At 35.2% G+C, this 23,245-nt stretch overlaps 1 protein-coding gene across 1 annotated transcript; it reads left to right on the top strand.

Moving 5' to 3' along the window:
• The first annotated feature begins 515 nt into the window (after nucleotides 1–515).
• On the top strand, nucleotides 516–11,179 carry LOC138317029 (uncharacterized). The gene is made up of 7 exons (XM_069258660.1): nucleotides 516–606; nucleotides 7,905–8,011; nucleotides 8,149–8,494; nucleotides 9,044–9,250; nucleotides 9,556–9,796; nucleotides 10,205–10,461; nucleotides 10,807–11,179. The coding sequence occupies exons 2-7, from the start codon at nucleotides 7,937–7,939 to the stop codon at nucleotides 11,064–11,066; spliced, it is 1,386 nt and encodes a 461-aa protein (XP_069114761.1). The 5' UTR covers nucleotides 516–606; nucleotides 7,905–7,936; the 3' UTR covers nucleotides 11,067–11,179.
• The last annotated feature ends 12,066 nt before the right edge of the window (nucleotides 11,180–23,245 follow it).

The following is a 23,245-nucleotide window of genomic DNA, read 5'->3' as shown; positions in this document are numbered from 1 at the left end:
ATCGAATAAACCCGAGTCCTTACGGAATCAGTCGATATTGTCTTTTCTAGCTACAGTTAATTGACAGGTTTAGGCCAGGTGAGCAGTAACATGAGAAGCTCGTATATCGTGAGCCGGACTAGCAGGAACAAGGTCATAACGCTATCGTGTTACCCCTCAATACATCATGCCAGTTCAAGTTAATCAATCGGACAGCCTCATTACGGCCCCAATAAAGACAACAGTAAACCGATCCGATCGACAACAAATGACATAGACAATTAAAAAACTACACAATGTGTCAGGTTTTGGTCAAACAAACAACTCATGCATAAAAGTAAATTAAAATTGACTAGGTAATATATAAAAAAATCCCATGGTCTTCACGAAGGTATGAGACCATTGGATAGTTTTTTGTAACTGGACACATGCAGGTTTGAAACACACGCACTGATTGCAGGCGATATATTATAATACTCTTTGATATACAACTATTGTCGGCAATCCGAAGAGTACATACCTATATGATTTAATATTGCTTAGGCTGCTGACTATCAAACCAGTCCACTTGGAGCAACCATTATGACGGAAATCTGCCATAAGCAAAGGAAATCAAAACTGCACAATGTAAGTTTAATGCATCTTATAATTATTTAATTAAGACAGAGTCGCTATCCTGTGTTGGTAATAGATACATTAATCAACAGTGCGGGGTTAAGTTCTATCTGATCTGATAAATATATTGTATGTGTTTGATTCGGACGACCTTATCTACCAAATATTGTGGATTACTAAACATTGTATTTGTACCACTAAAACATCTGAAGGCTCATGTAGCCAGAACCATTCCAATTTATGTGTATATCATCATCTATTTTACAACAGAAGTTTATAACTTGTGTCTAATCCTCATTTGTATTAATGCTAATAAAATATGTTTAAATCAATCCAATTAGGGTTTATTTTCGAGCATATACGGAACATTACCATACGGAATATTACCCATGCCGGGCCACAATAGAAAATAACATTATCCCAAACCTTACTGAAGATATAATGACAATGGAATTCAATGGATTGTTCACTTCTAATACACTATTTATGCATTTGTCATTTCAGCTTCGAAAACAGTTAAATATTATCGATTCATAAATTGTAATAAACCGACGGATCCTTTTACATTCTTCCCTTTGGAAGAAATCGTGTTATTTCATATCAAACTTATTCAAAGTTCCTATTGTTACGAAAGCTGGTTGGTTCCAAACGAAATATTTTTTTATCGATTGAGACTTAATGATAATTTTAGTGCAAAGTAATTGTAAGTCTGATCATCAAGTACATTAGTAATTGTGTGTGTGTGTGTGTATCTACATACAACAAAAACATACGATACCATGTACGATACGGTAATTAAATTAGTGAAAGGCTCAGCAACAACCAGACAGTTAAAATGATAGGAATTACATTTACATAAATTTTCAATTATAAATGTTTTTTATATATACCAAAACCAAGTAAATGCACTACTATATAGTAGATTCAGAGAGAGGTTCGATTTGTTCTGGTAACAATTTTGCACCTGTCCCATTTTGGCTGATGATATAGCAATAACTGGGCCAAGTTTCACGAAAATTCTTTAACTTAAAATTAGTTGATAGAATTTTCTATAAGATGCATTACAGAAGTGAAGGGATAATTCGAAGGTAGTAGTGTTTTATTGTACGGAAAAAATTCAATTAAAGAACTCCTTTCAGTTAAGGAACGTTGACGAAGCTGTAGCCAGGTCATCTCGAGTATTATGGGTATTTGTGAAAGGATGTGGAATTGTGTACACATGCTTATATGCTTAGATATTCATAAACAGTTGTTGCTTAAAAACCCATAAAAATCAATGAAGGATTAAACCTACATTAAATATCATTAACTTTATGGCGACCTTTACAGGTACTTCTCTAGTGAAAAGGGGAGTGCATCGTGAAAACATGGAATTTATTAAAAATGGTAACGTCTTTTTTGTCAACAAGTGTCATAAACCTAAATGGGAATACTTTTTATGTATATTGTACAAAGTGGAATATCATATTATCATGTGTATAAATGGTTGATCCGAATAAATCGGGAATAGCAATAATTCCGTTATATAAAGTAAATTGTTCTTTCATTGATATGGTAGCTAATTAAAATTAATGTCGTCTGGAGTTAAGTATTTTCTTTCACACTTACCAGGTAGTAAGTGCGCGTATGACTAAGCCCACTTTTTTCTCCATTAGCGAAAAATAACTATGTTTTCTGGTGCCAGTACCTATCACTACTTGACAATTTATCCTCATCTTTCGTATCAAACATGCTTACTTTACAAACATATAACGAGATGACTGTAATCTGCCTGATTGATAAAGCTGATTGTGCAAGCACCAGCTTTATCAATTATTGTTCTGCCGCAAATAAAACAATGTCAATAAGTAAATTAAAAAAAAAATCTGAAACCATATTGAAGTAAAGAGTTATCAGAATGGCACAATTTCATGACATTTAAAAGGAAACCTTGGATTGCAAATGGTAGGCCAAGGTCAGAAGACGTTAGTTTCTTAAGCTATAAAGAAAGCAAATGTACTTTCCGTAGGCATTTACGAATTGCATTCGATAAGTATATGTCAACACAGTTTTCTGAACTTGATAAATGTGGCGAGTTAAATCAAACTCTATTTTGGCAACTTTACAATAGAAAAGCACGGAAAACAAAGCATACTATAACAGAATTGAAATATAATGGAAAAACTCTTAGGGAAACTTCTGATATATTAGATGCGTTGCATTCACATTTTAGCACAATATTTAAAGACAATCATAGTGATTTATTTAATGTTGAATTTGCAAACTTTATCAATACAAAAGTTGAAAATATAAAGGCTAATGTCAAAGCTGAGAAGGAATGTTTTTTCGATACCGCTGTTACAAGTGTTGAAATATCTCATTTATATAAAAAAAAAACTAAACACCAACAGGGCTAGAGGGCATGATGGCATAGTTTACGAACACTTTAAATATGGTGGCAAAAAAAACTGTTTGATTATATTGCATGTTTATTTAATATGGTCATAGATAACGAGTATGTACCTAACCATTGGAAAAAAGGAAAGCCAAAAGGAAATTCGGACAGTTATAGGGGCATTACATTATTACCAGTGATTTTTAAGTTGTTTGAGATGATAGTTTCGGACAGAATAAGCTCTGTTTTATGTTCGAAGAGCTTTCCAAACAGACAACAGTCCGCGTACCAAAGCCAGTTATGTAGTCTATGTACATCCTTTAATTTACATGAATGTATTAATTACAATTTAGAACACAATTCAAATGTTTATGTAGCATTTTTAGACAGCAACAAGGCGTTTGACACTGTGTGGCACGCCGGTCTGCTCTACAAAATTCATGAAATGGGGCTTATAGGCAAAGTATGGGTTATCCTCAAGGAAATGTATACCAATGTTAAGAGTTGTGTAATGTATAAAAAATTGATGTCCAAAAGTGTTTTAATGGAGAGAGGAATTTTACAAGGGGGGTCGCTCTCTTCCAAAATGTATCTGATTTTCATAAATGAATTATTAAACGAAATAGAAAAATGGGGTAAAGGCACATTGATTGTTGAAAGTTAATATACCCAATCAAGCAGACGATTTGTGTCTTTTAAGTACAAATTATCAAAGTTTGCAAGACATGGTTAACATATTTGAAAATTATAGTCGGAAGTGGCGGTTTACGTTCTCTTCAACTAAAAGTAATATTATGTTTTTTTCCAATAAACGCACAAAGTATAATGTATGTAATATTTTACTTTACAATTGTGTTTTACCAGTAGTTACTGAAATCAAACACGTTGGTATATTGTTAAATCACTATAGAAATAGTGTCGAAAGAACTAAAAGGGCATGTTGTAAGTTAAAAACTGGTATTATGTCACTTCTAAAGTCAGGTGCTCATCCTAATACTCTGAACCCTACAACTATTGCCAAATTGGTCAAAATTAAGATCTATCCATCTGCTCTATTCGGATGTGAGTTGTGGCGTCTTAATAAATCAGAGATAAATTTGCTAGAACGCGCGCAGAATTTTATTGCCAAAATGTGTTCAAGGCTTAAGGATGAGGACCAGGACAGACATGTGTTTCATTGCTCGGGTGGGTTACCATTGAATCGTATATTGACATAAGAAATTATTGTTTGTAAGAAGAATTATTGCAATGGATAGTGGATTCTTGATTCACAAAATTTTTGTCACCAGATTTTTTACGTATTTTTTGAATGCAGAAAAACAACAAGGTTTCATACCAGACATCATAAGTATATTACGAAAATACTCATTGTATAATTCTTTTACTAATTTTATAAGATCTGGTACTTCTCCTAGTAAAAAATATTGGCGAAAACTTGTTTATAAAAATGTTTACAAATTTGATGAAAGATCACGTCTAGAACGTATGTCAAATGATATATATTTTATTAGATTCAAGTGTATTCGCCCTAAAAATAGGTTGCACTTTCTTTGGGAACTCGCTGTAAAGTTCCCACAGTATTATAATCATGTACATTGTATTTTGAATGTTTGTGTAAACTCACGAATATCAAATTGTATAGAATTATGTCAATATTGTGGAATACTTTTTAATGATCATGTTACCCATATTATTTTGCATTGTGATAAAAATAGCGAAATTCGTGACGAGTACTGGTGTTTTTTGGTGAATAATTTTGGATTAGAATTCATGTCGTCGCTTCACAATTTAACAGATTTTAATTTATGTAACACCTTGTTGGGTAAAGAATTTGCCTATGATTTCTCAAATAGTGCCTTAGAGGAGTTTAGATTAGGATATGTATCTTTTTTGTATAGACTCCTGAAAGCATGCGATCCTAATTGCTTTGAATAATCTCAACTAATTACTAATTATTAGACTTGAACTTGTACATATTTTGTAAATTTCTATTTGCTTTGTTTTGTTTCTTGTTAAATGTCATTCTTTATGTAATCTTCAACTTTGGAGGAAATAAAGATAATAGTAATAATGACTACTAGGTTTGATATACTCACAGGCGTTTGGCTCTATAGACATTTTCTCTTTATATGTTTACGTTCTAGGTACCACATGGACGGATTGATACGGAACACTTTTTTCTTTCATACCTACGGGTGTAATACTGGCTAAGTGAGAAGAATCGGCTGATCTAGGGCAATATACTCGTATCGCCTGAGGCTGTATTGCATGGCTACCCATGCAATAAAGCCTCATGATGTCATGGTGTCAACAAAATTTCTCTTTCCTCATTAAAATTCTAACATATTTTTTCACAAACTTGACTGGTTATACTATAAAAGATGCAAACAACGTATTTTTTGTTGAAAATATCACGTAATTTTTCATGTATGAAATTGTCTTTCAGCCGTGGATTTCTTCGAATTTATTTCAAAAATGGCGGGATATTATAGTTGTAAAATTGCAATAAAAAGTCGAGGTATGAAAGAAAAATACTCTTTCATAAGAGGATATGAAGGATAGGGATATTCTACCCTCAGGATCACAAAATGTTGCAAAACCCTCGGCAAGCCTCAGGTTTTACTACATTTTGTGACCCTCGGGTAGAATATCCCTATCCTTCATATCCACATATGAAAGAGTCTTATATTATTATTTGGAATGATTTTTATTTGAAATCAGGTTTGAAGCGCAATCTGGATAACAATTTCATGATCTAGTCGCGTCATATTAGAAGAACTCGCATGTCTGCCAATATTTCTTAACAAGAAACTCATCTAATTAGCTTTAAAGCCTTTGACCTGGAATAGAAAATCACAAAAAATCAACATGTCGAGGTTATATTTACTGATACACAAAGAGACGCGAATATGTTTGTAAACATTTGATATCTGTAGAATATTCAAAACGTTCTGGGGTGCTTAATATAACACCCGACATCGCTACACAGACAATGCTAGCAGTATTGTATGTAGGATTCCCTTATTGTTTACGGATATTAATCATATACCGTGATAATTATGTGTAGGCGCTCTGTTAAGATTAATGTGAGCATGCCATAAACCAGGTGTTATAACAACCATTTAAACTGTACCCCTGGCATACTGTACAAAACGGCAGAGAAATCCACCTAATTAGCATGATATCGTATGAGTAAAGTGCCGCAACCTTTGACCTGAGACAAACAATAGCATTGGACCTTATACAATACATGGCATATTAACACTGGCTAATATACAAAATGTTCAGAATACATAAAGCATTTCATTTTGATTTATGTACTAATACAAATAACAAAAACCACAATATGATTTTCATTATGTATCATAGCAAATCACAATGAAGGACAAATGGATAACTTTGTACAATTGATACAATGGTATTTCAGCGTTAACTCTGAGCTATATAGGAAGTATAATATCAGTGGCGTCGCTAGCAGGAAATTAATGTGCTCCGAGCGCCGAAGGCGCGAGAAAACCGTTGTTTGGGGGGTGGATCCGTCTGGTTCGGCTCCCGGGAAAAAATACTATTTAGAATGGCTGAGATGAGTTTTACGATGTATTTTTAAATGCAACGTAGAATGGCTGAGATGAGTTTTAAGGAGTATTTTTACGATTTTAAAGCGTTTTTAGCGTGGTAATTAAAAAAAACACTCTGAAAACGGATGAATTCATATTGCAGATTGAAAATTACCTATATTTAGAAATTTTAATTGTAAATGTCACCATATCTGTATGCAAACATATGTTTACATTCTATTTTTGCCATGTCTTTGGTGATTTTCCTACTACACTGCGATTAAATGGTTGAGAAATTTTGATAATTTTGTAAGAAAACAGAGTTTTAATAGACACTCAAAGTTAGTTAATGTAAGTGGTGATACTCCATTGGATCATTTGTATACATAAAATTGCTAAGGACCCAATGAAAATTGAATGTACAAATGTATTCCTGATTTGCACACTTATTCTATTGTGATAGCGACGAAGACTATTCACATATCAAAGTTCATTGTAACAACCATCCTCCTGGTTGTTTGCTAATCGAAAATGTCAATGACGATATCGACGTCTAAGGGCATGTTGGGGTGGATATGTAATAGAGGGTGGAAACGGAACGGAAATATAATTTTCCGAAAAAAAGTAAACCTTAAAATAAAAAGCGATCCGGATAACAAATTTAATAATGTTAATCTCGGTTTCTACGTGTTGTTCTGATTTTGGAAAAAAATGTGCACGCAGTTGCGTTTTTGCGTCAATGGTAGCTACGCCACTGAATATAAACATTTAATGTTGATCCCTTGTGTATGGTCTGTGTGTGTTACTGTGTTTTGGGAGACTGAAACGTTAGAAAGTCTTTTTACTCTCCTCCATTTTACTTTGACACTTTAAAGGTTAAACAATTTGTTGGACAAATATCATGACACACTGAATTTTGTTAATACATTTTTGAGTCTTTATACAAATAATGAATTTTATTTTGCCTGTCAAGCCCTAAAATTGAATTATATATGTATGGCCTCTTGTTATACATTGTGTATCTGAGTGTATTAAAAGAAGAAGACACAGTGGAATGTTTAGAACTTCAAAGATAGAACGAGCACCGAACTGTGAAAAAGCAGCAAAGTGATTCAAAATGAAACTGATACGTGTAATCACTCGCCAAACCATTTGTCTGGGTAGGAGTTGGTTATTTGTCTGGTAAACGTGTAGCACTGGTAATGCTACTATCATACCTTTAGAAGTGACAAGATCACAAATAAATTACGAAAACAATAAGCCTTATATAAACGCGTTTATGGTAATGACACAACTTTTAGTTATTTTATCACTGTTAAATACTACTATGATGAAATGACGGGAATATTAATTTTGACACATACGCTCTACGTTTGCAGACTAGGTAAGAATTTGGAAGGCACTTTGACAGATGATTCGAATACTTCAGAGGATTGTTGGTATAACTCTACTTCACGAGATGTTGGTGACCAGCGCCTTTAACTCGGTAAGTATCTCTACAGTCCACTCCGTAAGTCTCCGTTTAGTGTTTTGGAAAGAATGTTTCGCTGAACATAAATTGGTGCCGGCGGTGGAATTGATTCTAAATGTTTTGTAGTTTGAAAATTAACTGATATGTTGCAGAGTTGGTTGAATTTGACGTATGTGACGATGACGGGAATCACGTGTTTGAAGTGCCCACCAGGGACATATTGGGTAGCAGACTGTACCGAGGATTATCACGTGTCCACTTGTCGCATGTGTCCGGAAAACTACTTCTCAGACTCTTACAACAGGGCGGATACGTGTCACCCATGCTCCAGTAAATGTTCTGTTTTGCACATGGTGATAACATCGCCTTGTTCTGGTATGTCGGATGCTGCATGTGAATGCCCCGAAGGACACTATTACAGCCGACGGAAAAAAGGCAACATTGAAGCATGTTACCCACATACCAAGTGTGATAAGGGGTACGGCGTCACACGTATTGGTGAGTGGATCATTTTACTAAGAAAGCTTCCTTTTACGGTGTAATAGGAAATTGTTCGAATTCTTATGCAATATCATTTATAGAACCAGGAAGAATATTCCACATAAAATGGGTTTTGAACGATTATAACACTTTATATTTTTGATCAGAAGTGTCTGAGAACAGTAAAACGTATGTTCTTGTGGTATTAAAATCAACATCATTTACATTATGAAGGCCTAGCTAATGGATGATTTCTGTGCAAACGAAAATCTTCCTCTTCGAAAATTGTTGATTTCATATCAAGACGAAATTCCTATGTTCGCTTTCGGATGTTTTTAAGCTTTTAGGCCTTCTTATATGGTTGGTTCACAAACGCTTCATATGCTTGTTAAAGCTGAGTCATCTTTTGATGCATATGCTGTTAATATCCAGGAAATTACTCTAGAAAACGGGCATATCGATGTTTGGTGCAGATCTTAATTTGGGGATGACATGAAGTTGTACTTGAATTATACTAGCCGCCTATCTGTGATCCAACTACGACATGCGTTTGTGTTTTAACACTAGGTACTAAGGCCAATAACACCATTTGTGAAGCGTGTCGTCCAGGCTGTACTTACTCCGACAAAACGTCGTCCACCGACAGATGCCAGGACTGCAGATCCTGTGGTCTGTTTGAGGTTTTACTGGAGTGCGGCTCCGGCCATGACACTGTATGTGGAATACAGGAAATGTCCGAGGATTACACTCGAAACAAAACCCTGGGAATACCAAGTGAGTATATGATTAGCTTACCTTATATCTCGATTGTTGATAACCAGTGTGATTTACCTGGAATCACCAATTTTGGTTCCGACTTCATTGCCATGGAACTTTCTTTGTGGATGTAACATTAATCGGTGTAAAACTAGATTAATTTGGTAAGTTTTAGAAGAAAAAAAACAAGAAAAGTTCTGGACATATCATTCGTTAGTGTTGGTTACATTTCAGTGCATTTAGTAAATGTGAAGCACTCAGTGCTCAACTGTTAAGGATTCTCTAGACTATAATTCCTCGATCTATCCTTTCTGCCATTGTAGATGTCCGTGGCCAAGATTTCCCCCTGGTAGTCGTCCTGATACTGGTGTTTTCTATCGTGCTGTTCGTCCTGATCCTGGTGCTGATCAAACTCTACTGCTGGAGACAGAAGTACAATGTGATGAAGGGTATGAACGCGTCCCACCTCTATACTGACCACTCTTCTCTACAGTATGCCTACGCCCAGGACGGCATGTCCTCCTTCTACTTCAGTGACGCCTCCAGTATCGCACCAAGTATGAGGTCAGTGCATATTCTGAAGATCCAATGGCCCAACGTTTGGATTAGACGTGAAACTTGAGAAATCTGTGGTCTAAGGGCTAAAAAGTGTATATTCGTTTACTACATTTTGTCCGGTCTCAGAAAGGTGTATTTGAACCATGCTGCATACTTATCAGACAACGCACGGGATCGCATACAATGTTTGCTCTAATCAGAAGTTCCTATAGCTCCAAACTACATTTACATGCCACCAGTAGAGGATAAAAAAATCGTGTAAAGGTTAAAAACAAAGGTATTTTATTCAGCAACGAAATAGTCAAATCTATTCTCTTCAATTCCATAACGATGCAAAACATCGACAATATATGGATAATATTATACATGGTGTTTGATAATTCTTATTATTCCTGACAAAATCTTACCTAACAGATCGAGGACGACGCGGTCAGTTCGGTCCATGCGTCCGATCAGTGAGATAGAAGACAAGTCTATGAATGGGTCAATACTTACAATGGATGGTCCCCACTGGGGAGGGAGGGGTCGACATAGAGACAGCAGATCTACGCTCAACCTCCAGCTGTCCAGCCAAGACGATGACTGGGAGGCCAGATACGACTCCATCTTCAGCTTCCTTGCACGAAAACTATCACCTCACTGGAAATCGCTCGTCACCCGGTTGTTTATTGGCAAGTCATTGTTCTGTTAGATCTCCTTGTGTTGTTCTTTATAGACAGTAACGTCATGAGATATGTGACCTACAGATAATGAAAATATGAATCGTCCTTTAGGAGCCATCAAATACTTAACATCAAGCACGTAGATAACAGACGTGTTAGTTATCAAGTAATGTCTAATTATGCAAATCATTAAAATGTGTAAAATTAGAAAAATAACTGAAAGCATTCCTAGCAAAGTTATTCTTTATCATACTTAAAATACATGTATTTGGCGAAATTAGCTCAAGTTATTGGTAGTTTTAAGTTCCATAATCGGTACATTTACATGTGTAACATGTTGTTTATCATTTTTAGGTATTGGTGACAAGCAAGCTTACACTTACACTAAACAACTAGAATCTGAAGTGCGTTCGACGCGGGAGAAAATGCACGAAGGCCTGCTAGAATGGAAACACCGAGGAGGGGATGCCGCGACGCCAGGAAAACTACTTGCAGCTTTGTACATACTAGATTTTCATAACGTAATAGCCCATCTCAGGAACAAATATCCTGCGGTTTTCAATAACGATGACGATGACGATGATAGTGACGATGACAGAGAAACGGATGTTTGATTTTAACGAAATTAAATGATATAAATGTGTTCAAGTGGTACTGTATGCTTCCTGAGAACTCGACAGGCTATGATGTAAGCAGATCTGGACATAACACAAATTATTTCAGATACTGTTACTCTGTGACGTTTGTTTTTCAAAATTGGATGTAATCTTCAGAAAAATAAAAAATAAAATAAAGCAACTGACAGATTTATTGCAAATATCTCCTATATAAATCAGATTGATGAGAGGGTGTTAGTCAGAATTTAATTTAAGTAGTTGTAAATTAATTTACATAACTATAACAGTTTGATGTTACTGTTCCTTTATGGGGATCCTAAGATCAACTTGGTGCTCTTATCCAGAATCACCGTGTGGTAATGACCCCGGAACTAGGTACCTGAAGCGAGAGTGAAAAAAAATCAGGATTTGATTAGAGCTTAGATCATAGCTATTATCTGCATTTTGAGATGTTTTTGGATACTGACGTTTGGTACACGTGATTCAGCCACACATTGATATATAAATGGTTTTCGAAAAGTGTCACAAAAACACTTACTCGATGTAAACATGCCATCACACCACGGGAGGTACCGACGTAAATCGCCTGTCGTTCGATCAGATGCTGGAAAAGAACTTTCCATCAACCATAAATACATATTTTAGAACTACATTACTCTATTATGATATATGATCGTAGTTTAACAAGAAAAAAACTTCTCAGTCCGTCTCATTTATGTAAAAAGACTCGTCCAAATCGCAATGGTGTACGGCTCATAGCAAATGCCTATCTCGGGAAGTGTACGGCACAAAGTCACTTTAAATGAAGGGAGTTGTACGGCTTATAGTTACTATTATATATCTTTTCAGTGATGGGATGGTGAAAACTAAAAGGATAACTATTTAAGATTTAAGGTAATGCCTCATATGCATCATTATTACATTATAAGTGTTACTAACAGTTTACAATCATGCATAAACTTGGGGTTTGTTTGTTTCTCGTAACCAGTGAAGTGCAACGTAAAGACACGTACAAAACGCACTAATTTCGTTCCCACTCACTAATTGGGTTATCGTTTGTAGATCCAATTAAATTCAATATCCACGAAATTGTCGAGATGGTAATGCGTTTTACTATGATACATATATATATTGGTACATAATCCATTATCAAGTTTAGAAATAAAGATGATGATGATGATGATGATGATGATGACGATGATAAAAATCATGGAATGATGACAAAATAGATGATGGTTGTGATGATGATGATTTATGACGATGATACGAGTAAGATGTTTGAGAGTAAGTGTGATAGCGATACTGAATGTGAACAAGAATGAAATTATTGAGCTATGTGTAGTATATTGCACATGAAAAAGAAATAAAAATAGATTATAAAATTTAAGTCGCAAAAATTATTACTGGTTTACTTTCATAGGTAACTGTTTCAGCTTTATATTAGGAAACGTTTTATTACTTTAACGTCCTAATAACAGCCAGGGTCATTAATGGACATGCATGGTTTGTTGGTGGAGGAAAGCCGGAGTACCCGGAGAAAAACACCATCCAGCGGTCAGTAACTTTCAACTGCCTCACATGAGATTCGAACCCGCATTCCAGAGATGGAGGGCTTGCGAAAATATGTCGGGAAAATCATAACCACTCGGCCACCGACCGGGCCTTCAGACACTTTCTTAGAGGCGCAAAGTCTACAGAATCGAGAATAATTTAGCACCAAACTATCTCCATTCACTTCTTTGTCCAAAAGTCGCTGATGCTTATAACAAAGATTTAAGAACTAACAGCAATTATGGAATTCCTCTTCACAGACTTTCTCTAACTAAATCTTCTGTGATACATTTTTCTCTGCATATATGTGGAATGACTTAGATGAAGCGACTAGATCATTATCTTAATTAGCATCTTTTTTTAAAAAAAGTATGTCATGTAATTATGATGAAAAAGATCCAGTCTACTACAATTTTTGGTGACACGAATACAAATGTTGTACATACAAAGTTAAGACATCGGTGCAGTCAGTTAAACTTGTTTCGTGCAAACCTCATCAACAGTCTAAGTTGTATCTGTGGTCATAAGTGTAAGAGTGCCTATCATTTTTTCCCAATGTAATACATATTTGAATGGCAGAATTATTTTATTAAATAACTTAAGAAACTTGAATGTTGATATAAATTTGAAAATTTCACTACGCGATAGCTTGCTATACGTGCATCAATTTATAGAGTCCAGCAAAAGATTTTGGTTTTATAAAAAATGTAAATTTTGTATTTAATGTTGTTAATATTGAGAAGGCTTTTCAAAGTTGTAATAACTTTTGCCTGATTTTTTTTTTTCAATTTGTCGGGAATTTGTTATATATTCGCTGACGTTATATGTCATCTGACGAAAAAGATATGTATATTCATCAGACAAACATTTTTATACAATTTTACACCTCATTTATTATCTTAATGATAATTAGCGATATCAAGGTCACTAGATATCAGCTATGAGCCGTACGCCACAGAGATATAACATTGCTCCCATAACATAAATGGATGGGGCTAAGAAGTATTTTTCTTGAGAATCTATCCTCATGTATCATAATAGAGTAATGTAGCACTAAAATATGTATTTATGGTCGATGGAAAGTTCTTTTCCAGCATCTGTTCGAACGACCGGCGATTTACGTCGGTACCTCCCTTGGTGTGGTGGCATGTTTACATCTAGTAAGTTTTTTTGTGACACTTCCCGAAAACCACTTATATATCAATGTGTGGCCGATATATTCGGAACCAATGTGCCAAACGTCAGTATCAAAAAACATCTCAAAATGCAGATAATAGCTATGATCCTAGCTCTAATCAAATCCTGATTTTCTCACTCTCGCTTCAGGGGGTACCTAGTTCCGGGGTCATTACCACACGGTGAGACTAGCATTAGGAAAAGGGTCAGCAGGGAAGTGATCAATATCCTTTTCTTAGCATCAGATCACAGATCAGTCCTCGACAAACATGTAACCTGTCCTGATTAACTACATGCATTATAAAGTTCTCCAATCATTAATCATGCGATATAAATCTGGATTTGGATTGGCTCCACTGAATTAATATTGAAAATCTGACCAATTAAAAATACTGTTTTATGAGTTTTTTTGTTTGCCAGATGTAAATAGTTTCAGCAAAATGAAACCTGTAGTGCATTGAAATAATAGCACCTCTCAAATCAAAGGGAAAATCTATTTTCATAAATAAACAGTCTGAGTGTCTAGTCCAGTAAAGATAGGGTGTTACCCTAAAATAATTGCAACAGAATTTTTTCTTTGTTTTTCATACAGATCCGACATTGTTTTATACAAGAAAAAAAGTCGCCACAAATAAAAATTTGGGAAAGTGTTTTTCTTGACCCCCAAAAAATCAGAAAAATAAGGATATTTACATAATTTGCCAACTTAAAAGCCAAATATAAACTTACATGGTTATCATGAGATACTAGAAAATTAATGTATGATAAGAACGTTATAAGGACAGCACAGATTGCCAAAAACATAAGTTGAAATCAACACAGGAAAAAAGTATGACAGCATAAAAATTGCATAATTATGTCCTTGCAACACTCAAATGTGCTTTTGTTGGATTGTTATGGCGTGCCGAACGTTGCAAAATTCAATAAGTAAAAACATTTGTGCGAAAAAAATGTGTTTGTAATATATCGTTATATGTGTTCATTATTTTGAATTTGTGTGTGTGAAAAAATATTCGTGTGTATTTTTTTTTATATTTGTGTGTGAAAAAAAATGGTTTGTGTGTAAAAATATATATTTGTGTGTGATTTTGTTTTATATTTGTGTGAACAAAATTTCTTTGTGTGTGTGAAAAATATATTTGTGTGAAAAAAATATATTTGTGTGTGATGTTGTTTTATGTTTGTGTGTGAAAATCACACATAAATATATATTTTTACACACAATTATATTTTTCACACGCACAAAGAAATTATTGAACAAAAATTTTATTTTTACATATAAATATTCAAAACATTACACAAACATTCATTGTTTTTACACACAAATTAAACATATTGAACACATATAACGATATATTACAAAACAATTTTTTCTTTACACATTTTATTTTACTTATTGAATTTTACACCGTTCGGCACGCCATAGATTGTTAAGATAAAAAATTGTTATTATCAACAATACCATTGATACTCATTTTGGTGGAATCTTTTTGAATAAAACTTGTTGATTAAAGGCTTTAAAAGTAAAACATTTTACTTTCACTACCTGATATAATATGGTTGCTCAAAGTTGGTCTTTTGGCCTTTTCCAAGGACATTTTGAAGTCCAAATTGAATAATATGTCTTTTTCATTCAAGAATCATTCAGTAAGTACCGCAAGTGTTTAGATAGTTATTAATTCAGATTCTATGTAGACTATACTTACCTAAAAGAGACTACTATATCAAGATATCCCCAAATATAAAAGACGTGATGTCGATCAAATCCTCATTTAGTGCCAATTTGACTAAACTTCTCTAATCGGCTAAGTCCTTAAGTTGAAATGTCAAAAATGTGAATATCTATTTTGTGACTAATCAGATTGCAAAATCCTTTGGCAGATATTACCACCATAATGGAGCGCTCTTTATAAAGTGAGATTGAAGTTTCTTTTTTATCAAATATTTGCATAGGTCAGTTTTTCATTTTTCCTTAATGGAACTGGATGGGGGTTATATAATTTTCAAAGAGATAAAGGAACAAAACAAAAGTTCAAGTTCAATTTTATAGCTAAACATCATCACAGTTCTGATTTATTTACTGGCAAAATTTTATGACAAATGAACAAAGCATATTCGAAAAATTAAGATTTTTGTATTGCAGATTTATGGACTTTGACAAGGAACTCCCTAGTTGAATATGTAAGTTTCTGAAAAAGGTAAATGTTATTTGTTGAACAAACTTGGTAGCCCTTCATCCAAATATGGTCGAAACCCATTCAAGGATTAATATAAGGAGGAGTCAGATTTTAAAGCCAAATTTCAGCAAAGCTCCCATTTCGGACCTCAGTCATACTATCCCCATGGGTCTTACCTCGGTCCTTTATAAAATATGATTGTCCTTACCTAAAGTTCCCCCTTCTGAATCAATTAAAACCACTATAGACCAATTTTCATTGAGATCGCAGACTTAAACCTTGAAACAGGAAGTGGGCCAACGGCCATCTTGGAATACCAAAATCTTTACGAAAATGTTTGCATGTTGTTCGGCATCAATTAAAACCCATATAGACCAATTTTCATTGCGATCGGAGACTGAAACCTTAAAAATGGAAGTGGGCCAGCGTCCATCTTGGAATACCAAAATCTTTACGAAAATGTTTGCACGTTGTTCGGCATCAAACCCCTATAGACTAATTTTCATTGAGATCGGAGACTGAAACCTTAAAATAGGAAGTGGGCCAGCGTCCATCTTGGAATACCAAAATCTTTACGAAAATGTTTGCATGTTGTTCGGCATAAATTAAAACCCCTATAGACCAATTTTCATTGAGATCGGAAACTGAAACCTTAAAACAGGAAGTGGGCCAGCTAAAATTAAGAAAATTTGCCCTTTTGGGGCCCTAACCCTCAGTTCCTGGGGTTGAGACCAGACTCATTTATATAAAATATAATTGTGTTTTCCCAATGATGTTTCACACCAAATATGGATAAAATTCATCCAAGGATGGAGGAGGAGTAGGATTTTAAAGCTAAAATCAAGAATCAAAGTGCCAAGGCCACTCATAGATGCTGTGAATGAAGGACTCAAACAAAGGAATTAATAAAGAAATTGGTTATTCATTTAAATATAGAATTTAGTAAACTATACATAAGTGTGCAGTGTTGAATTTCGGAATTTAACAAAAAATATTTACGATATACCCTATTTATTTTATGATATATGAAGTTTTTCAAGAACAATAAGTCGAATAACTTATTATCCTGAAAAAACTGTAATATTTTATTTTTAAATTATTTTTGAAATAACGATTTCAACACCAATGAAACCAGAAACACAAATACATATATGTATATATGTTTCTAATAAAACCGTTCAGAATCTGAGTATCATTTTTTATAATTCTTTATTAATTACTAAATTATCAATTTCATCAATGTTTCTTCAAAGACAAAAAAATAATAAGTGAACATTTTCGTATCTTGATATCCACTTAACATTGAAGAATATTTTCGGAAATATATAACATTAGAAATATCACCATTTCCGGATATGTTTTGGTTTCCTTTTTAGAAAACTAACATGGGTTGCTTTGACGACTTTTGACTAATAAATCATAGCCAGATACTTTTGCCAAATAAAAGGTACACTATTTCATTACGTATATCACTCAGATTTCTTTTTAAATTCACAAGAACGCTAGCCGTTAACATCAAGAAAACTTCATGTAATGTATCGGACTTTAGCAAGTCTTCGTAAGCCTAACAGTAACTGGTTGGCGAGATATTATCGTGCAGAACATTTATCGTGTGTCAAGTAAAGGGTACATTATTCGGTTACTTATAACAGTCAAATTTCTTTTGAATCCATAAGAACGCTAACATCATGAAAACTCCCTGCAATACATCGGACTTTAGCAAGTCTTCATAAGGCTACCGTACATAATATAGATCTATTTATGTACGGGCAACTTAAAGTGACAAATAAACTTATATTGCCGTGTAATGTACTGTTCGCATAATGAACATTTATTAAGGACAGTCATATTAGCTTGAAGCTATCATCAAGACTGGAAAAACAGTGCGAACAGTACATTACACGGCAATATAAGTTTATTTGTCACTTTAAGTTGCCCGTACATAAATAGATCTATATTATCATTATATTTTGTAATTTTATGTTGATAGATTTGGTACTTTTCCCCTTTCAATATACCGCAGTTGTCGATAAACAAAAGACAGAACTCCCAGTGACAGATCAAGGGAGGAAAACGTACGTACTAAAAACTATTAACTTTTACTGCGCAATAATATCTCAGATATAGTTCGTCAATACAACCAACACAAAAAACTTTATAAGCGTTATAAGAACTTTCTTTTGCAGTTACCTTCCTTACATTTGATTACAATAATCGATCATTAGCATGAATTACGTAAAATTTAAATAAACATACACAATCCAAAATCCATCGAAAGTCTGTCGCGGAGGAAGACAGCGAAGAAGGCGTTGTTCGTGATTTTCGGGAGACCAGTGTTCTCGGAGTAATACAAATATCATAGAGTCCCAACTGAATACTTAAAACACTCCATTCATGGTGTATACGTATGTACAAATTCTATGTCTGTGGTTTTGAATATTGGGGTTTTATTTTTTCATACTATCAAGTATTACGTGAAATGAACAAAACAACTTTTAAATTTCATCGCGGAGTGGTTTCATTGTTTTGATGTGCACAGGCTCGCCGAGCGTACCTAAGAATGCTGTTTCACAGCATCAAAAATTCCCCATTTGGGGCCCCACCCCTCAGCCCCTAGGGGTCGGACCAGGCTCATTTATAATATGATTGTCCTTCCCCAATGATGTTTCACACCAAATATGGATGAAATCCATCCAAGGATGAAGGAGAAGGTTTTTAAGCTAATATTAAGAAAATTTCCCCATTTGGGGCCCCACCTCTCAGCCCCTAGGGGTCGGACCAGGCTCATTTATATAAAATATGATTGTCCGTCCCCAATGATGTTTCACACCAAATATGGATGAAATCCATCCAAGGATGAAGGAGAAGGTTTTTAAGCTAATATTAAGAAAATTTCCCCATTTGGGGCCCCACCTCTCAGCCCCTAGGGGTCGGACCAGGCTCATTTATATAAAATATGATTGTCCTTCCCCAATGATGTTTCACACCAAATATGGATGAAATCCATCCAAGGATGAAGGAGGAGTAGGATTTTAAAGCTGAAATTAAGAAAATTTGCCCATTTGGGGCCCCATCCCTCAGCCCCTAGGGGTTGGGCCACGCTCATTTACATCAAAAATGATTATCCTTCCCCAATAATGTTTTACACTAAATATAAATGAAATCCATCCAAGGATGAAGGAGGAGTAGGATTTTAAAGCTAAAATTAAGACAAGAGGCCCATCATCCTCGATACTCCAGGGGTTCCGATCACTTACGATCTCTACACCCCTGGACTATCTCATCATAAAACTGGAGGCAACAGAACAGAACAGGTAATTTAGTCCTTTGATGTACATCAAAAGAACCGTATAACGGTACACTGTGGTTGATTATGTGGCTTTGAAGTTGGGCGTTGCTCTCTCTGTAGTCTTCAAAGGAAATCTTTGCTGGTCTGTGATTGGTCAAACATTTTCAGCTGAGCTGCCTTCAATTTCACTATGAGATAGTCCAGGGGTGTAGAGATCGTAAGTGATCGGAACCCCTGGAGTATCGAGGATGGAGGCCCATGGGCCTTAACGGTCATGACTTATTGCACAAAACAACAAAGTCACAGTATAAAGTATTGGTTAAAGATTAATATAAACAATACGAGGAACTCCTTAGTTGAATATGTAAGTTTCTGAAATAGGTTAATGTCATTTGTTGAACAAACTTGGTAACCCTTCATCCATATATGGTTGTAACCCATTTATGGATTAATATAAGGAGGAGTCAGATTTTAAAGCCAAATTTCAGCAAAGCTTCCACTTTGGACATCCGCCGTACTATCCCCATGGGTCTTAGCTCGGTCCTTTATAAAATATGATTGTCCTCACCTGAAGTTCCCCCTTCTGAATCAATTAAAACCCCTATAGACCAATTTTCCTTGAGATCGGAGACTGAAACCTGAAAACAGGAAGTGTGTCAGCGGCCATCTTGGAATACTAAAATCTTCACGAAAACGTTTGCATGTTGTTCTGCATCAATTTAAACCCCTATAGACTAATTTTCATTGAGAACAGAGACCGAAACCTGAAAACAGGAAGTGGGCCAGCTAAAATTAAGAAAATTTGCCCTTTTGGGGCCCCACCCCTCAGCCCCTAGGGGTCGGACCAGACTCATTGATATAAAATATGATTGTCCATCCCCAATGATGTTTCACACCAAATATAGATGAAATCCATTCAAGGATGAAGGAGGAGTAGGATTTTAAAGCTAAAATTAAGAAAATTTCCCCATTTGTGGCCCCACTTCTCAGCCCCTAGGGGTCGGACCAGGCTCATTTATACAAAATATGATTGTCCTTCCCCAATGATATTTTACACCAAATATAGATGAAATCCATCCAAGGATGAAAGTGGAGTAGGATTTTAAAGCTTAAATTAAGAAAATTTGCACTTTTTGGGCCCCACCCCCTCAGCCCCTAGGGGTCGGACCAGGCTCATTTATATAAAATATGATTGTCCTTCCCCAATGATGTTTCACACCAAACATGGATGTAATCTGTCCAAGGATGAAGGAGGAGTAGGATTTAAAAGCTAAATTAAGAAAATTTGCTCTTTTGGGGCCCCACCCCTCAACCCCTAGGGGTCGGACCAGGCTCATTTATAAAAAATAATTGCCCTTCCCTAATGATGTTTCATACCAAATATGGATGAAATCCATCCAAGGATGAAAGAGGAGTAGGATTTAAAAGCTTAAATTAAGAAAATTTGCCCTTTTGGGGCCCCACCCCTCAGCCCCTAGGGGTCGGCCCAGGCTCATTTATATAAAATATGATTGTCTTCCCCCAATGATGTTTCACACCAAATATGGATGTAATCCGCTCAAGGGTTAAGGAGGAGGAGGCTTTTGTATAAATAGTCTTACGCACGGCCGACGGCGGACGGCGACGGACAAAACCCGATGACAATAGGTCATCCTGACCTTCGGTCAGATGACCTAAAAATTTGCCCTTTGGCGGCCCCACCCCTCAGCCCCTAGGGGTTGGACCACGCTCATTTATATAAAATATGATTGTCCCTCCCCAATGATGTTTCACACCAAATATGGATAAAATCCATCCAAGGATGAAGGACGAGTAGGATTTTAAAGCTAAAATTAAGAAAATTTGCCTTTTTGGGGCCCCACCCCTCAGCCCCTAGAGGTCGGACCAGGCTCATTTATATGAAATATGATTGCCCTTCCCAAATGATGTTTCACACCAAATATGGATGACATCCGCGTAGCGGTTAAGGAGGAGTAGCATTTTAAAGGAAAAAGTTTACGCACGACGGACGGCGGACGACGGCGGACAAATCACGATGACTATAGGTCATCCTGACCCTTCGGGTCAGATAACCTAAAAATCTAAGTATAAAACACTTCAAATTGGCACGATCAGTCAACTTAAAATGTTTATATTTAGGTTTTTATAGCTAATTTATTTTCTATCATGCATTAATATCAAAGAAAATGTAATTCTTTAAGGCATAAAACATAAACTGATATAGTTCAGGGTAAGATTTTATAAATGTTTGCATCTAAAAAGAACAAAAACGGTAATGCTAGCTAAATTCAAAAGGTTTTGAGCCGTTTTCATCCTTCTTTATTTCTTGGATTGACTGAAATTATTGTATCATTTCAACTTATTTGTACTAACCTAAAGTTTGTCTTACTGTATAACCGATTTCATATTTCAAGTATTGCAAAAATAGCATATATTGTACTTTAAAAGTGGTCAAAAGTGTAATTTCTATATATTTTCGTATTTTTCGGGTGTTGAAAAAACGACTTTCAGAACATATGATTTTTGGCGACTTTTTTCATGGAGGTTAGGCCTCTATTTTTCGTATTTTTACTGGACTAGTAATGAATGCTTATAGCAAGATGAAACAAGAGCTGTTGGAGAACAGCAAAGCTCGCCTATTCAGAAGAAGTTGATGTTCAAGTATTTACTATTTAAACATGGATATATGACAAATTAACAGACTCAAAAACCCCCTAAAGGGCCCCAAATTGGTTGTATTATCACGTTCAGCATCCATACACATTAGGAAAATAAAATCATAAACATTTATGATGACTTAAGCTTAAACAATTGACGAAACAGAAACTTGCTCAAAAACTTTAACGTGAAATGGAATGCCAACGCTGACGCCGACGCGACAACATTAGCTTCCCCTATTCTTCGAATAGGCGAGCTAAAAAATAAAGAAATTTGTAAATTACTAAAACAAACATCACTGATTCTTTTGTGTCCAAAATAACGTCGACCCACAAGCAAGATATGAAATCAGTAGCACAATAATATAGATTTGCTATGACTGATGACCTTGATCTAAGCAACCAGTAACACAATTTGTTCAAGGTAATTACTTGTACTTTTACAAGTCAAATTGGATTAAAACTGGTTGAGAAATTAAGTCGCTCAAGGGTCAACAAAAGATTCTGTATGACCAGTGATAGCAAGTTTCATATTGAACCTCACTAACACATTGAATCACAAAATCATTCAAAGTACTATGAATCAATAAAGTTGCTAAGTGACGAGAAAAAGACATCGGGACTTCATTTTTGTTAACATCCAGGAGGGGATAACAAAGGGAGTTAATCCAATATATCTATCCATATCTAAAGGAGCTACATAATGACAAAGGCCATTCAACAAATGAAAAAGATTTTAATTTGTAATTATCATATAAATATTCTGCCATGTTTACATAGATTCAAAAAAGAAATGCACCAGAAATAAGAACTGATCTTCAATGTGAACATTCTGTCTCGCTTCCACTCGCTACAACTATTATCTTTTACACTGATAGAGAACCTGCTATCACTGAGTCAAAGTTTTACTTGGAATTTACAGAGAGAACCACATTTAATTGAACACAAATTTATACTACTCCGAATGATTGCAGATTATAATATTAATTTCAAATATTCAAATATTGGAAAAATTTTAGAATCCTGCGTATATGCAGCATTAAAGTTCTCCATGATTGAAAAAGCGATACTGCTGATGATGTCGGGTAAATACATGTATATTTGTATCATGAAAAGTTTTCCTATGCACACATATTTAACATCCACTTTATGCAGTCTTAGCACGGATGGCAGCACGTTTTCCTGTGACAGCCTGGAATCCTGATTTGATGCTGGCCACGGAACATCTTGATCCACATGTCTCACATTGTAAGAAGAAAAGACGTGTGTCCTTTTGAAGGAGAGTGTCTGGGGATCGACAGGTATGACAGGTCACATATTCCTCTG

The sequence above is a fragment of the Argopecten irradians genome, chromosome 2, assembly GCF_041381155.1.
Source record: "Argopecten irradians isolate NY chromosome 2, Ai_NY, whole genome shotgun sequence".
Classification (NCBI taxonomy): Eukaryota; Metazoa; Mollusca; class Bivalvia; order Pectinida; family Pectinidae; genus Argopecten; species Argopecten irradians.
Note: the sequence above shows the minus strand (reverse complement) of the source record. Positions and strands in the feature narration are given on the sequence as shown.